General features: G+C 45.3%; 1 protein-coding gene across 1 annotated transcript in view; it reads right to left on the reverse strand.

Moving 5' to 3' along the window:
- Window positions 1–644: 644 nt before the first annotated feature.
- The window catches only part of CXHXorf36 (chromosome X CXorf36 homolog), a 39,054-nt gene continuing 22,615 nt past the window's right edge, over window positions 645–17,083 (reverse strand). Inside the window, exons 3-5 of the mRNA XM_018043895.1 lie at window positions 7,806–7,979; window positions 4,139–4,427; window positions 645–2,401 (exon numbers count right to left, since the gene is read on the reverse strand). Coding sequence (XP_017899384.1) covers window positions 2,061–2,401; window positions 4,139–4,427; window positions 7,806–7,979 — 804 coding nt within the window. The 3' untranslated portion in view covers window positions 645–2,060. The remainder of the gene's footprint in view (window positions 2,402–4,138; window positions 4,428–7,805; window positions 7,980–17,083) is intronic.

Below are 17,083 nucleotides of genomic sequence, written 5' to 3' on the forward strand. Positions count from 1 at the left end.
CCCCCAACTGCATTGCAGTGTACAACAAAATATGTTTTTCCTTGGCTCATCTTTAAATGTCAACAAAGGGACCAAAGTTGGGCAGGACAGAGGCTGAAGGGGACTTCCCAGGTGGCGCTAGTGGTAAAGGACCTGCCTGCCAATGCAGAAGACCAAGAGGCTTGGGTTCGATCCCTGGGTTGGGAAGATCCCCTGGAGAAGGAAATGGCAACCCACTCCGGCATTCTTGCCTGGAGAATCCCATGGATGGAGGAGTCTGGTGGGATACAGCCCATAGGCTTGCAAAGAGTTGGACATGACAGAAGCAACTTAGCATCCACACACAAGGCTGAAAGGGAAGGCAAGAGGAACCTGGACTGGTCGCTGGAGTTCTGAAACTATCCTGGCAAGTCACTCTGCCTCCCTGGGCCTCAGTTTCCACATCTGCTGCATGAAGCCTATTACGCAAGGCATTTTATCTTAAAGGTGGTGACTCAGAGGTAGAAAAGTGAAAGTGAAGTCACTCAGTCATGTTTGACTCTTTGTGACCCTATGGACTGTAGCCTGTCAGGGTCCTCTGTCCATGGGATTCTCCAGGCAAGAATACTGGAGTGGGTTGCTATGCCCTTCTCCAGGGGATCTTCCCAACCCAGGGATCAAACCTGGGTCTCCCGCATTGCGGGTGGGCGCTTTATCGTCAGAGCCACCAGGGAAGCCCAAAAGAGGAGGCCAACTGAGAGGTCTCTGAAGGTAGAGGGCAGGCAGGGTGACTGGGCAAAAGTCCAAGGAACCCCCATTAATGTTTGCAGCCTGGGCAAAAGGATACATGGAAACCCACATACCATGTGGCTAATCATTTGAAAGGTATAAAACACGCAAACTGTTGAATAAAATATATTCTGTTGGCTGACCTTGAAAAAGTTTTTTTAGAATGACCCATAAGGCCAAGTTTGAATGAAAATTCTCAGACTCCTTAGAGTCCTGCCCTAGAGGAAGTTATGTAGAGAGACCTGGCCCTGGTCCTCGGCTATGGCTACGAAGAATGTTCTACTCACAGACCTCCTGCTCCAGGGAGCTCAACTGGCTAAGTGCCCTGCACTGTGCTTTGAAATCCATCTTTGTGGCTGGGCTAAGGCCACGCTTCCCATGGGCTGTTCCCTGCAGCAGGAATATAAGAGCCGTCCATCCTTGCTTGGGAAGTTGCTCTGATGACTGGCTTTAGCTCAAGGACACCCTGACAGCCCTGCTGAATCTTATTTTGGTTGAGCAGAGGGGAGTCTGGGATGCTCTCATCTGATCTTCTTGCCTTCACTCAGGGGAGGGGGCGTCAGCCTTCCAGCCTGGCCTTATGATTCTCCCCATGGTCTTCGGCTCCTCCCTCCTTTCCTCCCACACAGCCATCTTCCTCAATACAATCCTTGCCCACTTAATCCTGTCTTGACATCTGGTTCTCAGAGGATGTGGACAAACATGTTGGCCCCCAGCCCAGCACTCTTCTCTTCTTACCCCTGCCTCCTTCCCACGCCATTAAGTGCCTCCTGTCTCTGTGTCCCCTGGGCCTTCAGTCTCCTCACCCCCTGGCAGTATGGGGAGTGTTCCAGGAGGGCTAGCACTGGGGCCAAGTCTTTCCTCCATGTCACTCTTTTGACCTCCATGGCTATGTCTCATTTACCCTGTCTGGGCATGCATGCTTCTGGAACATTCTTTGTAACTGACTGGGTTGGGAGGAGGAAGTGTGTGTCCTGGGCCCTTCACATCTCTGGCATTTTTCACTAACTCAAGAGTCTTGTGGAGAAGAGAGAAAATTGAGGCTCAAAGAGGCTGAGTGAGTGTTCACACCCAGGTCTTCCAATGCCCAACCCTGGGCTCTTCCATGATGTCCCAGCTAGGGGTCGAGGGGACAGGTAGCATGGCTGCCCTCTGGCCCAACTGTCCTCTGGTGGTTAGCATGTTCCTCTGTCTCTGGGACACCAAAGTGCCTTTCTCCTAATGGCTAGAAGGGAGCAGCTTCTTTCAACTATGCAGTGAGCCGAGTGGGCCGTGGAAGTTCCAAGGATGTGGGTCGGCAAGGCTCCAGCCCCTCAGAACTTATCATTATACTTGCAGTCTGGGTAGCGGTAGGCGAATCTGGGGTCACAGGTTCTCAGGGGTCTCAAGATGTCCTTCAGCCGGCTGGCAGCCCCGAGGACCTCCGGGTCTGGCCGGGTTCCGTCTGCACAGCGAGTGAGCTCGGCGTCAATCTCCTCCTGCACTGGGGACGGGAACTTGGCCTGGAGAAGCAGGGGCAACACCTGGCTGCACACCAGCACCAGGTTCTGCTTCTCAGGGATGGTGTCACAGGAGGGCAGCTCAGTCTGGCAGCCAGAGACCAGGCAGCTGAAGATGTCTTTATTGTCTCCTGCGCCGGAGGCTGCTTGGCTGCCTACACAAGAGATGGAAGATGTTATATACCTTACAGCCCCTGTTCCCTGTGGGGAGGTGCCTCTAATGAGAATTGCTGGGCAAAGTGGTTCAGCCTCCTAGTATCTCCAGTCCCCAGGAGATTTAGGGTTCAGGGACACGACAGGCCCTGTTGAGAACCCCGGGGTGGGGGTCGGGGAGCTCCTTCTGCTAAAATAAGATGAGCTGGCCAGGGAAATGCACTTCTCCATACCAGAACTTGGCCTTCTAATTATAAGACTCTTGGAAGACTCTTGAGAGTTCTTTGGACTGCAAGAAAATCCAACCAGTCCATCCTAAAGGAAATCGGTCCTGAGTATTCATTGGAAGGACTGATGCTGAAGCTGAAACTCCAATACTTTGGCCACCTGATGCGAAGAGCTGACTCATTTGAAAAGACCTTGATGCTGGGAAAGATTGAAGGCAGGAGGAGAAGGGGACGACAGAGGATGAGATGGTTGGATGGCATCATGGACTCAGTGGACATGAATTTGGGCAAGCTCTGGGAGATGGTGAAGGACAGGGAAGCCTGGTGTGCTGCAGTCCCTGGGGATGCAAAGAGTTGGACATGACTGAGTGACTGAACAACAGTTGTATGGCAGACATACATGCTGTGATTCTCCCATGATTACTAGTGAATTCGGGAACACTGAGGAGATTCCTCAGACTGGTTCCATTTGCTCTTTTTAAACACAAAGTTGGGAGAAAGAACAGGTAATCCAGAATATGCCTTCAACTGATTGGAGTGGGACTGACATTCAGTGAGTCACATCTCTGAATATTCTGGAATCACCCTCATTTCTTTTCATTTGATTCTTCTTAATAAAGGCAAATCAGGAAAGGAGTAAGTGTGGCTTAATTGGTCTATCTTTGTAAGCCTTCTCATATAAATAAAATCAGAAATTTGAGATTAAAATCCTCTGTCCTACTACAGGGCTCAGAATATCTGGTCACTATTAAGGACTGGAGTGTTCAAAAGGTTCTAGAACCCTGGCTGAACCTGTGCACATCATGAGAAACACAATTCACTTATACACCTCCGTTGGTGCCATGCTTTTCAATTTGAGGACTTTTTGCAACCTCATGGACTGCAGCCCACCAGGCTCCTCTGTCCATGGGATTCTCCAGGCAAGAATACTGGAGTGGGTTGCCATGCACTTCTCCAGAGGATATTTCCTACCCAGGGATCAAACCCAGGTCTCCTGCATGGCAGGCGGATTCTTTACCATCTGAGCCACCATGGAAGCTCTTACACAAACAAAGGGTCCCAAATGGATTGTGAAATGTACCAGTGAATCTGCCAGATTGTTCAGATAAAGGCTAAATGCAGTGATGGGAAAGGCTCTGAAGGGGAGCTGGATATGGCGTAAGGGGTTCTCCATGTGTGAGGAGGGGCTGAGCAGGTCCCCGCACCACACAGACGCATTGGGCAATGGCAGTGCCCACAGAGGGTGCCGCTGGGGCCATACCTCCATGATCACCATGCTAATCTTCCTCTCCTGCAGTAACAAGGTCAAGTTCAACTCTGCTTTGGCACTGGAGCAGAGACTTAAAAGGGGAAAGGGACCCTTCCTCTTCCCAAACCTGGGCTGCTCTCAATATGACACACTGGTCAAGCCCAGTGATGTGATACCCCCACTCCACCGCCCATCACCCCCCCCAACTCCTGTCACCCCGACTTTCCCTCTGACAGCTGCTCAGTCAGATCCCTGCTGGGTACCTTCTTGCCTGTCGATCACGCCCAGTGCACTGGCATCCCGGATGAACAGATGCCCGTTGTTGAAGATGCCAAACATGCCTGCATCCACGTGGGTGAAGTAGAAGAAGTAGTTCAAATCATTGCTCCTCAGAGATTCCAGGACACCCAGGAGCTGGTAGGCTAGGTCAGCCGCCTGGTCTGGAGGTGCACCATAGAATTCCTGCAGCGGACTGGTGCTGGTACTGACCAGAAATCTACCACAGGAGCCCAAGTACTTGGGAAGCGGCCAACCCTCAGCACCCGGGAAGATCTGCCAAGCCAAGAGGAGGAGAGATGAGAGGATTAGAGAGAAAAAACTCCTGGAGGCAGCTCTCTCCCTTTCTCTCTCCCTCTCCTTCTCCTCCCTCCTCTCTGTTCTCTCTCACCAAGAGCACACAGAAAAATCAGCCTTACATAGGTACCTACTGTCTCAAGACATCAGCAAAGCATCTCTTAACCTTGTTTATACCTCTTGGAACATGGCAATTGCTTGCTCCCCCACCACCCCCGACCAGTTATTATTCTATTCTTGATGGAAGGATTCATAAAATAAAGTTCTTCTTTCCATACGATGGATTATATGTCAACATAGTTGCCCCAAGCGAGGTAAGAGAGCGCTGATGCACTTGCCATGATTTTAGAGGGCATTCAGGCGTCAGGGGTCTTCCCCAGTGGCTCAGTGGTAAAGAACCCATCTTCAATGTAGGAGACACAGGATACGTGGGTTTGATCCCTGGGTAAGGAAGATCCCCTGGAGAAGGAAATGGCAACCCACTCCAGTATTCTTGCCTGGAGAATCCCATGGACAGAGGAGCCTGGTGGGCTACAGTCCATGAGGGTCACAAAAGAGTTGGACACGACTGAGTTCGCATGCATGCACTCAGGCGTCAGGGGAATGTGTTTATTTTCAGAGTTGTATATTTGAAAAAATATGACTCTCATTTCAGATTTCACAGATATGTCTGCTTAGGAAGAGGCTATGGAGGGGAAAAGGGTCAACTTAAGACTGATTTAAAGAAAAATATTTTAAAAAATAACAGTACAGTTAGTAAGTTCTGGGATAGGGCAAAAATTATGAAGATGACCCTTGGGTAAAAAGTTTTGGGAACCACTTCACTGGCCTTTGGCGAATCTGCCTGGCTAGGATAATTACATATTCACAGAGACTCCACAACTGACTGGAATGTTCTGACAGCCTAACACTGGTCCAGGGAAGCACAGAGCTCCAGCCAATTCCGTCTCCTTGTAAGGGCTCCAGGAGCATGAGATGAACATACACACTAGTGTATGTATGAAATAGATACCCAACAAGGACTTGCTGTATAGCACAGGGAATGCTACTCAATATTTTGTAATAACATATAAAGGAAAAGGATCTGAAAAAGAAATACGTGTGTGTGTGTGCTCAGTTGTGCATGTGTGCATGTGTGTGTGCACTCAGTCATGTCTGACTCTTTGCAACGCCATAGTCCTTCAGGCTCCTCTGTCTATGGAATTCTCCAGGCAAGAATACTGAAGTGGGTTGCCATTTCCTCCTCCAGGGAACTTCCCGACCCAGGGATCGAACCTGCATGACTTGCATCTCCTGTACTGGCAGGTGGATTATCTACCACTGCGCCACCTGCCCATATATATATATATATATGTAACTGAATCTCTTTGCCATATATTTGAAGCTAACACAACATTATAAATTAACTATATCTCAATAAGGAAAAAAAAAGGAGGAGAGAATCCTGGCTTGTCTTTTTTTTTTCTGACTATTTATTGAGGCAGCTATATCTAGAATGGTGTTTCTTTATGGGAGAAATGACAGAAATATAAGTACTTGGCACTTTTCCTCTTATTTCCTTCTTTAAAAAAACAAAGTCATCCCCCTTCCTGATGATGTTCTGTGGCCTCCTGCCACTTTAGCCCACTTGCCACGTTGTGAAACCTTTTCTTCTCTGTCTACCGGGACCTCTCCCACTGTGTGCCACAGAGGAAGGTCCCTGGTCCCCTGGCAGTGTCTAAATGTGTGGCCATGGAGTCATCCCTGTGTTGCAAGCTTGTCAGGAGCTAGGGCTGGAAGTAGTCAGATCATCCGCCTCAGCCACCAACAGTAGGACAACGAGAGAAGACCTCTGAGGGTGCAGGAATCAGCAAGTCCTTCTTCTCCTCTAGGATTTGAAATGCCAACATTACCAGGCGGCTTTTAGCAGAACGGGCATGGACTCTGACATCAGACAGCTCTGGGTTTGGGTTTTATTACTGACACTGGCTAAGGTACTGTGAGCAAGTCACTTCACTGCTCTGAGCTCCACTTACCTCATCTGAAAGAGGGGACAATAATAATATCCCTGTGGGGTTTGTCCTGAGCATTAAATGAGATCATGATGTACAGCATTCAACACAATGCTGAGAAATGAGTTTTTATTATGTACTTACCCATCACCCTTTGGCCAATAATATATAATTACTATATCATATATAAAAAGAATATATAATTATCTTATGTAATATCTCATAGTTATAACAACATATATATTAAATATATTAGTATGTTTAATATATACTATATAATAATTTATATAGAATAAATTATATTAGTATATTATATACTAATATATACTATATAGTAGTATATATTATACTATATTAGTATAACCAGGATAAAATATATTATAAATAATTATAACACAAATCATTATAATATAATATAATAATTAATTATAAGTATGAATATTAATACAATACTATAAATAATTAAAATATAGTAATATAATGTCGATCATAATATCAATGTAATATAATTATTATAATCATCAATATCACTATATTATATAATAAATAATTATACTTGATAACAATACTAATCAATATTAATTGTTATGGTGCTTCTTCTTCCTCCACGCCCTCCTCTCCCTGCCCCTTCTCTCTCTCCTCTTCCTTCTCTTCTGTTTCCCCTCCCTCTCCTCCTCTCCCACTGCCTCTTATTCTTCCTTTTTCTTTTCCTCCTCTCCTCTCTCTTCCTCCCTCCTTAATCTGCTACTCCCTCCCATTTCCTAGTTTCCTTTGTGCCCACTGAGTAAGTGTCCTGACTCTTGGAATTGGGGAGAAATGGGTGTCCTATAGATGTTGACTTGTTAAGAACTGTCTCTATCACTGGACCGAAAGCTGCATGAAGGCAGGGCCAGCACACCTGCCTTGTTGACCAGTGTTCTAGAGCATCCTTACCTATTTGACCATTCCCTTTTTGATGGAGGTTTAGGTTACTTCCATCCTTTCATCTTGTCCAAGCACAGCTGCACAGCACACCTTTGACTGGGTCATCCTTTGGTTTTTCCCCACCTTCCGAGCTTGCTCATACCTTTCTACTCTTTAAGACACCTGGTCAAAATTGCCCTCCTCCACAAAGCCTTTCAGGGCTTTCTCTGGCCATGAAATGCCCACTCCTAGCTGTGCCCCCTCCTTCCCAGCTCCCACACTTCTTTCCTCTAAAACAACAACACATTTTTACTGAGTGCCATAGAGGTTCTATTATAACATGGACTGGTGGCCCCAAGGTATCCAGTGATGGGAGAGAATGCTCAACCCAGGGCCTACCCCCTCAGAGCCTGATGTGAATCCCCTCCCTGGACAGGCTTTCCAGGGCAGGGTCACTGCATACCTGTAGAAGGACAGGATGCGTGTTGACAGCTAGCGTGTAGAGGAGACGCAGCTTGTCCCGGTCCGTGAAGTGGTCCATGAAGATGCTGCCAGCGTCAGCCACCTCTGCATAGCGCCGGACCACGCGATCCAGGAGTCGCTGTGATGGGCAGCGCAAGAGAGGACTGGACAGGCCCTGCAGCGGGGCAGGAGAGATCGGGAAGGAGGAAAAGGTGCTGAGTGCTTGTGGGGGGCTGGCAGGACTGGGTATGGCAGGCTCTGCTGTGGGGGAGATCCCTGGGTTGTGGGGGTCAAGTGGGCCTTGGGGTGGGAAAAGACCCCCGGAGGGTATGGAGCAGAGTACCCCTAGGAAGTGGAGTGAGAGGGGCCTGAGTGGGGTACATGGGTGAGAGCTGGCGTTGAGGAGAAGGGACTGAGAGATCCTGGGGTCATGTAGGAGGGTGCTAGGCAGGCAGTACATCCCTAGCAAACTCCTAGTAAGAGTTTCGAAGCTTCTGTGTCTCCACACACATTTTGCAACTCAGAAATTGGAAGTTTGCAGGTTAGTGTTGGAAGGGTTGGATTCAGGATTTGAACCTGTTATGAACTGCATGTTTGCCCCTCTCTTGCATCTCATTCATGTGTTGAAAACCCTAATCCATAATGTGATGGTATTAGGAGGTGAGGCCTTTGAGAGGTAACCAGGTCATGAGGGTGGGGCCCTCATGAATGGGATTAGTGACCTTACAAGAAGAGGCCTGAGAGAACTTGCTCCCTCTCTCTGTTCTCCAGCACCCCGAGGAGACCATGAGGAGATGGCTGTCTGCAAACCAGCAAGAGAGATTTCACCAGGAATCAATTGGCTAGCACCTTGAGTTTGGATTTCCCAGCCTCTAGAACTGTGAGAAATACAATTTTGTTTTTAGCTCACCTAGTCTATGGTCTTCTCTTACAACACCCCAAGCTAGGACAGAACCCAATCTGATAGATGCTAATATCCAGGCCTTTTCCCCTGTGGTAGGCCTTACCCTTCCTTCAACCTGATAAGCTACCCAGGTGGAGACCATAGAAGATGATTTGAAGCTATGAGACAATCTCTTTGCTTCTGATAATCTTTTCCTTCACAGCCTGAAATTCTGCCATTAAAGATAGTCATTGTTGGGGCAGGGGTGGTGGTTAGGGTTGTGTGTGTGCGTGTGTGTGCTAAGTCGCTTTCAGTCATGTCCAACTCTGCGTGACCCTATGGACTGTAACCCACCAGGCTCCTCTGTCCATGGGATTCTCCAGGCAAGAATACTGGAGTGGGTTGCCATGCCTTCCTCCAGGGAATCTTCCCAATCCAGGGATTGAACCCATGTCTCTTATGTGTCCTGCATTGGCAGGCGGGTTCTTTACCACTGAGCCACCTGAGAAGCCTGGTGGTTAGGGTTAGAGGTAAGTAATTTCTTCTTCTCTTTTCCAAGAGCTGATTCATAAATAAAAAATACCTCTGGGAGAGGTATTGGCCATAAAGCAATGATAATAGTAGGTAATAATTATTGAGTGCTTACTATACAACAGGAGCTGTTCTAAGACCCTCACAGGTAGAGTGTTCTTTCATTTCCTTCTTACAAGAACCTAATAAGGTAGGTACTACTACTGCTCCCATTTTGTGGATGGCAATACTGAGATTTAGAGAGATTAAGTGACTTTCCTCAGGTCACACATACCTAGTATTTGTACTAAGACAGACAGTACTCCAGGTGAGAGGTAGGTAGGTGGACCCAGGTAGGACCTGCATCCTTATCTTCACTGGGGTTGTAACTCTGTATTTAAGTAAGCTCAGAGCACTCATTCATTCATTCACCTACCAATGTTTGCAGAGAATCCACCAAAGACCAGGCTGTATTCTAGGCACTGCAGATGTAAGGGGGACCACAGCAGACACTGCCCTTCCAGGCCTGTCAACTGGGCAGTTGACAGTTGTTAGTTGCTCAGTCATGTCCTACTCTCTGTGACCCCCATGGACTGTAGCCCACCAGGCTCCTCTGTCCATGGAATTCTCCAGGCAGCAATACTGGAGTGGGTTGCCATTTCTTTCTCCAGGGGATCTTCTTGACTCAGGGATTGAACCCAGGTCTCCTGCATTGCAGGCAGTTTCTTTACCATCTGAGCCACCAAGTGGGGGAGACTGTCAAATGCCCAGGAGTTACTATATGGTGCAGGGAGTGCTAATGACCAGCCTGAGGTCAGGGAGCTGTGGGAACCCATGGATGCAGGGCCACACTAAAGCTTTTGGAAGTGTTGGTACAAAATCCTTTGTTTTCATGGGCCCCTTTCTCCATAAAAAAATGCTCAAAATGATATTTTACAACTGCATTGGTATAAAGATACATACATTAATATTATACATTCAAACATGTTCTTAGACCTAAAAGATTATTTTTCTTCTGATTTTGAAAGAAATCAAAACATTTCTGTGGGCCCCTCAAAGGCTTCTTGGAAGACAGTGAAGTCTGAGTGGAGGCCTGAAGCAAGCGTATAGTGAGCCTGCAAAGAGTGGGGGAGGGTATCTGTACAGAAGGAATAAGATGTGCAAAAACCTTAGTGATGCTATGACAGCATGGAATAAAGATTCCATTCTTGGGATTTCTAAGAAATTTCTTTCACACTTTAAAAACTTTATTTATTTAAAGAAATTCATTTGTTTTTTTATAATTTATTTTTTTAAATTGAAAGATAATTGGTTTATAATATTGGGTTGATTTCTGCCATACAGCAACACAAATTAGCTATAGGTATATGGAGAGAATGTCATGGAAGTATATACACTAACATATGTAAAATAGATAGCCAGTGGAAATTTGCTGTATGAGTCAGGGGACTCAAACTGGGGCTCTGTAACAACCTAGAGGGGTGGGAAAGGGTGGGAGGTGGAGGAAAGAAATTCATTAGCTTTTAAAAGCATTACCAAGAGAGAAAGAAAAACAGAAGAGGTTTGGAGCAGAAGCCAAGCCCCTTAGTAGTGTTTGGTGGGAAGGTGGGATTTTTGGTTCTCTGAAATTGAATGTTATTATTTTTATAAATGAAAAGGAAAAAGCAAAACAGTTAAAGTTCCCCCAAAGCCCATGACTGTTCTATTACCCACACTCCACTGACAAAAAAGAGCACCAGGAAAGAGCAGAAGACCAGAGAAACCAAGAGTGGAGCCAGGTCCTGGATGGGGGTGATTTCCCCAGTGCAGAACACTCGTAGAGTCACAAAGAGGAAAAGGCTCATTTTTGTCAGAAAAAGAGTAGGAAGGAATATGAGGGGGAAAGGGAATAAATGAGGAATTTTAATGCATAGGGGAAGGGGGGTGATGGATTGTACAATAAATAGAAACTTTTGAGAAAGGCCCTTAAAGGGAGTGGGTGTATTTTTCCTAACTCCTTTTTCCTTTCCTGACTGTGGAAGTGATGTCTGGTGCTTGTGCAGCCATCTTGGACCAGGGCATGCTAAGGGTTGTGGAGCATCAAAATGAAAGTAGGCTGGATGCCTGACAATCACAGAGCCATTATATCTGCCCTGGACAGCTATGTATCCATTTCTTTTACGTAAAAGAGATGTATATTTTGATCTTGTTTAAGCCACTGTTACTTGGAGTTTTCTCACATGCAGCTGAACCTAATCCTAAATATCATAGAAGAAAAGAATGGAGGTAGCAAGATCGGTTAAGAATGTGCAGTGGTCCAGTTGTGTGATGAGAGAATGAAAAGATTTGAAGGTATTTGTAGGTAGTAGAATCCACAACTCTTGGTGATTGGCTGAGTGGGAGAGGGAGGCCAAAGAAAAGGGAGGTGTCAGAGTTAGTAGTCAACATGGGGGTGGACACCAGAGGTATTGTTTGTGGAGATGATTTTAGAACATGTTCACAGACTCTTAGACATGCCTCCCATCCAGGTGGAGTCTGGTTCTCCTCCCCTGGAGTATGGACTGGCTTTGGTGACTCACTTCCAGTGACTGGAAAGTTTATGGGAGTGATGCTATATGGTTTCTGAGCCTTGGCCATAAAAGGAGATACAACTTCTACTTGGCTCTCTCTTGTACCCAACCACCATGCTGTACAGAAACCCAGGCTACTTGGAGAAAAAGCAAGATCCTTAGCCCTCATTCAGCTGAGTACCTAGCTGACAGCCAGCCCAACTTGCCAGACAAGCGACTGAGCCGTGTTGGGAATGGCTCCTCCAATGCTGTATTGAGCGTCCTAGCTGATGCTGTGTGGGGCCTCGGGAGTTTTCCTACCAAGCCCTACCCAAATTGAATATTCATGAGGAAAACTGATGATTGCTGTTGTTTTAAGCCCCTAGTTTTGAAATGGATCATTATTCAGCAATAAATAACTGATATATTTGCTGAAAAGGTTCAGGGCCACTTCTAGAATTACCACCAAAAGAGGCTCTAAAACCATCTGGTACCCCAATCTCCCTTAAAGGTGGAGGCAGCTGCTTCCCAAGGTCCCACTCACAGAGTGAGGCTCTGTAAACTTCTGTTTGTCGTGTGATGGCCAAGTGCAAGCCCACAATGATATTGGCCAACGGCAAACAGGAGTAGGACACTAAACATTTCCAATACAATAATGACTCATTATTTTATTGGAAATACACACTTTCTATGGATTTCCCATTACTTTGGAGGTTCCAAGTCACTACTCCATTCTCTATACACGGGCAGCAGGGCTAACACATCACCTTCCAGTGAAAGACAAAAAGAAAACCAAACCCTGAGCTTCCGTTGCCCCTCCCTCCTCATGCCCAGCTTCCTCATCCTTGTATTTCCTGTTTGGTGCCATTGGTAGGTCAGGGTCTTCATGGTGCAATGATAGTGACTGGGCTTTTGCTCTGCTGCATTGTCACTTTACAGGGAACTTCAGTGCAAGGTGTACTGAGTGATTGTCAAGCTTCTCTACCACAGTCCCTAACAGTCTATAAAACAATCAATGAAATAGAATGGGTATATCAGTGTGATGGTCAGTTTTATGTGTCAACTTGGCTAGGCTGTGGTGCCCAGTTATTCAATCAAACACTAATCTAGGTGTTGCTGTGAAGAAACTTTGTATAGGAGGTTAACATCTACAGTCAGTTGACTTAAAGGAGGTGAGATTGTATTTGATAACGTGAATGGGCCTGATCCAAGAAGTTGAAAGGCCTTAAGGGCAAAACTAAGGTTTCCCTGAAAAGGAAGAAATTCCACGTGTGGACTGTAATATCAGGTCCTGCACAAGGGTCTCCATCCTGCTGGCCCGTCCTATGGATTTTGGACTTGCCAGTCTCCTCAATCTCATAAGCTAATTTCTTAAAATAAATCTGTTTATATGTGTGTGTGTGTGTGTATGCACAAATATATCATATATGTAATATATAATTATATTACATATAATTATTTCATATAAAATTTATTATATTAATTAATAATTTACACTGTATTAATATTGGTTAACAAATTATTAATATTGTATATTTGTATAATATACTATCATAATACAATACATGCATTACATACATATAATAGATACACACACATATTATACACTGGTGCCAAGGGAAAAGCACTTGCTCTCTGCGGAAACAATAGCAACTGAGAAGGAAATCTAGATTTGCTTTCACTTTTGAAGCTTCTAGTGAAATCTGAATACACCAGAAGTAACTTCCCCAATGAGCTGTTTGACCTTCAATTGGCTTAAATCCACATCTTTGCCACTGTTTGCTCAACAAAATCACCAGCAATCAGCGGTGTCCTCATGTAAAGGGTTCTTACCAGAACGAAAGCATGAAAGCGAAATTGCTAGACAAATGACTTTATGACTCTGATGGAGGTCCTTAAAAGGTTAAGAGTTGTGCTCGTTGTTCCTCCCTAGGAGCCAGAGATAAGAGAGTCAAGGGAGCAGGAAGGGGGTTTCCTCAAAGCAGGCCACAACCTAGAAGTTATGTGTACCTTCAATAACCTTGCCAGAATTGCCCTAGGATTGAAGTTCCAAGCCATGGTTGGTGGGACACAGTTCGGGAAAGGAGGGTAACATTTTCTGGAAGTTCTAAGTGTGAGGCCATATGGCAAGCCTTTTCGCAGACATTATCCCGGCATACAAGGACTCAGCCTTTAGTCCTCTTTTGCTCTGTGATGCTCCTGGAAATTTAAAGTGATTGATTTTGAAAAGAGCTTAAAGGATTTGTTGGAAATGCAGTAACATTAATTTTTGCACCTTGTGCTGGCCAGTGCAAATGGTTGGCTGCGTTATCAAGGGATCTAGAAAAATATTCCCATTTTTCAGATGAGAATACTAAGGTAAGGAACAAGAAAGGGAAGTAGCTTGTTAAAGACCATGTTGCTTATGGGTGCATATTATCCTCAAGTTCATTTCCCATATTAATGATCTCACTTGGTTCTGGATGGTTTTTAGCTGTTTCTCCAAAGCAAATGCTACTTGAAAAGCAAAGATTTACAAAGCAACCTAAGTGTCCATCAACAGATGAATGGATAAAGTGGTTATACACACACACAATGTAATACTACTCAGCCATAAAAAAAGAATGAAATTTTGCCATTTGCAGCCACATGGAGGAACTTGGACGGCATTGTGTGCTAAGTCCCTTCAGTCGTGTCCGACTCTGTGTGACCCTATGGATTGCAGCCCCCCAGGCTCCTCTGTCCATGGGATTCTCCAGGCAAGAATACTGGAGTGGGTTGCCATGCCCTTCTCCAGGGATCTTCCTGACCCAGGGATACAACCTGTGTCTCTTACATCTCCTGCATTGGCAGGTGGATTCTTTACCACTAGTGCCACCTGGGAAGCCCTTATACTAAGGGCTTATACTTCCCACCTGGGAAGGCATTATACTAAGTGAAATAAGTCAGTCAGAGAAAGACAGATACTACATGATTTGTCACTTACATGTGGAATCTAAAAAAAATTAACAAAATAGTGAATATGAAAAAAGAAACAGATAGAGCAAACTAGTGGTTACCAGTGGGGAGAGGGAAGTAGGGAGCGCAATACAGGGGTCAGGGATTAGAGGGTCCAAACTATTATGCATAAAATAAGCTACAAGGATACATTGTATATGCCACAGGGAACATAGCCGATGTTATTTTTTTGAAAAAGGCAAAAATTTTACCACCACTGAATACACTTGTTCTGATCGAAATAAACGTGTAGAAGAAAGAACACTAGCTGCTCTTAGAAAGAAAAACCTAAGACAAGAAGTTGGCTTCCCTTTAAGACTGGAAGTCAGCAAGTTATGGTCACAGTGCTAACTAAAGGCACAGGAATTAATTAATTCAGGAATCTGAGCTTCTTTCCAAGGACGCATACAACTTTTTCACTTCTCAGATAGGATCTGTTCTTTGGTCCTAAGGCTTTAAAGAATGTAAAAGTAAGACAAATAAAAATTATGTTTGCAAATTATGGCACACATCTGAAGATGATATCAGATGTGCTGGCTCCAATCACTTTATTCCCCTCCTTACTCTTTCCAAGGGTAAGGGCTACCACCATCTTCCCCATCAGTGGATCAGAACACAGGCAGTGCCCACGCTGTCTGTAGAGAATGGTCAGCCTGTGTACTTTTTTCCATGCACCAAGACGATAGACATTTCCAAAGTCTGCCATCTCGAGTATGTTCATTGTGAGATACTCAAACACTATGGAAGTATACAGAGTGAAAGTAAAAAAAAAAATCACAGAGGCCACCATTGTTCTGTGTGGGTATGTATGAATACACACATGGAGTGATGCCAGGAAAAAACAAAAAAAAGATCTGAAGTTAGCTTTTTCAGTAAGAAGGTTTCTCTGGCCAACTCAGTTTGGAAAGCTGAGGGAAATCTTGAACAAATGAGTTTTTACATTTAGTGAATTTATTTTTGTCAAGCTCCTAGCACCCAGGGAGAAGAGAAAGTTCTAGGGCTAATAAACGTGTGAGTTGTCTTTCTGGTTGCACGACTCAACACTTTTCACATGATTTAGTTATTAAATATGCTTGTGAAGCAGGGTTAGGTTAATTATGTATCAGAGTTAATCAGTGTGTCTTGATTAGAACAATGACAATTCAATAACTGTATCGGTTGTGGATAATTAAGCCGAAAGTTGCTTGAACAATTCTTCAAGCTTCATTGTATTCAAAACCATGAAAATCCCTGTTTGGTTTATGATATTAAGAGAAACAGCTCATGGTTCTTTTCCTACTCCAGTAGATGGATTTTTTCTCTCACCTTTTATTAAAGAGCTTCCTGTTTTTGTTTTTGTTTTTTAATTTGAAACACAGACCTGATGTGAGGTTTCTTGGTTTGCTAACTTTTCATTCTACAAATGCTGGCCACCACAGTGATTATCTTGGAGAAAACATACGGATGATTAAAGCATCCAAAAATCTCCTCATAAAACAACCTTTTATGTTACTTTATGACACAGCTTGTCTCAGCCGCTGTTATTGGTACTGGAGGAGGGAGGGAATCTTGTACAATAAATGGTCCCCAAATCATTTCAGTTTTTCTTTGAAATCCATAAGCTATGGTAGCTTTACAATAGGCCCCTTTCCCGCTGCCCTCCCACCCCCGCCGTCCCCTGCCCAAGCTTCTCTCTGTTACAGATCAATTTAGGTTCCCTGCAGTTTAGTCCCTGAAGGAAAGCTGGTCACAAAGGGTAGAAGCAAGGACAGGGAGTCAGCCAAGAATGAATCCAGAATCTGGAGTTTACCTTAGATCACCTCAGAGTGGATAACATACCTCGGAGGGGTGACTAGATGTTAAAACAACATTAAATCAAAAACTAAACAGACTTGGTTGGGCGGGGCGAGGGCTATAAAACATTTCCCTTGCACAGGAACGCCTGTCTCTGACAGAGCTCTCATTTCCACATAAAACTGAGCCTCTAGCTCCGCAACATCCTTTCTTTGGGTGGGGTTTCTGTTTGTTTAGATTCTTGATACTCCGCAGAGTGTCTGGGTTGAGCCCTGATGGGATGTTTGAGAAGTGCTGTTTAAATTGATGGAGAGGATTCCCAGGAGAGGAGTAATGCAGACTCCCCGCTGGGCCCCCGCTTGGGTGGTTATGTGGCTTCATCCTGTCTCCTGCTTCTAGCAGCACCTCCCGGTGGACCTTCTTCATATCTAACCTCTCCAGGCCACTGCCGGCTCCCCCTCCCCCCCCATTTCATCCTGGAATCCATTGGCCTGGGTAGGGGTCTTTGCCTGGATAGGTGGCAACCCAACTGCAAAGGTGACAAACCAGACTCAGTAGCAACTTTGAGAGGCAGTGGGGCTTCCCAGGTGGCACTAGTGCTAAAGAACC

This window comes from Capra hircus (genome assembly GCF_001704415.2).
Source record: "Capra hircus breed San Clemente chromosome X unlocalized genomic scaffold, ASM170441v1, whole genome shotgun sequence".
Lineage (NCBI taxonomy): Eukaryota > Metazoa > Chordata > Mammalia > Artiodactyla > Bovidae > Capra > Capra hircus.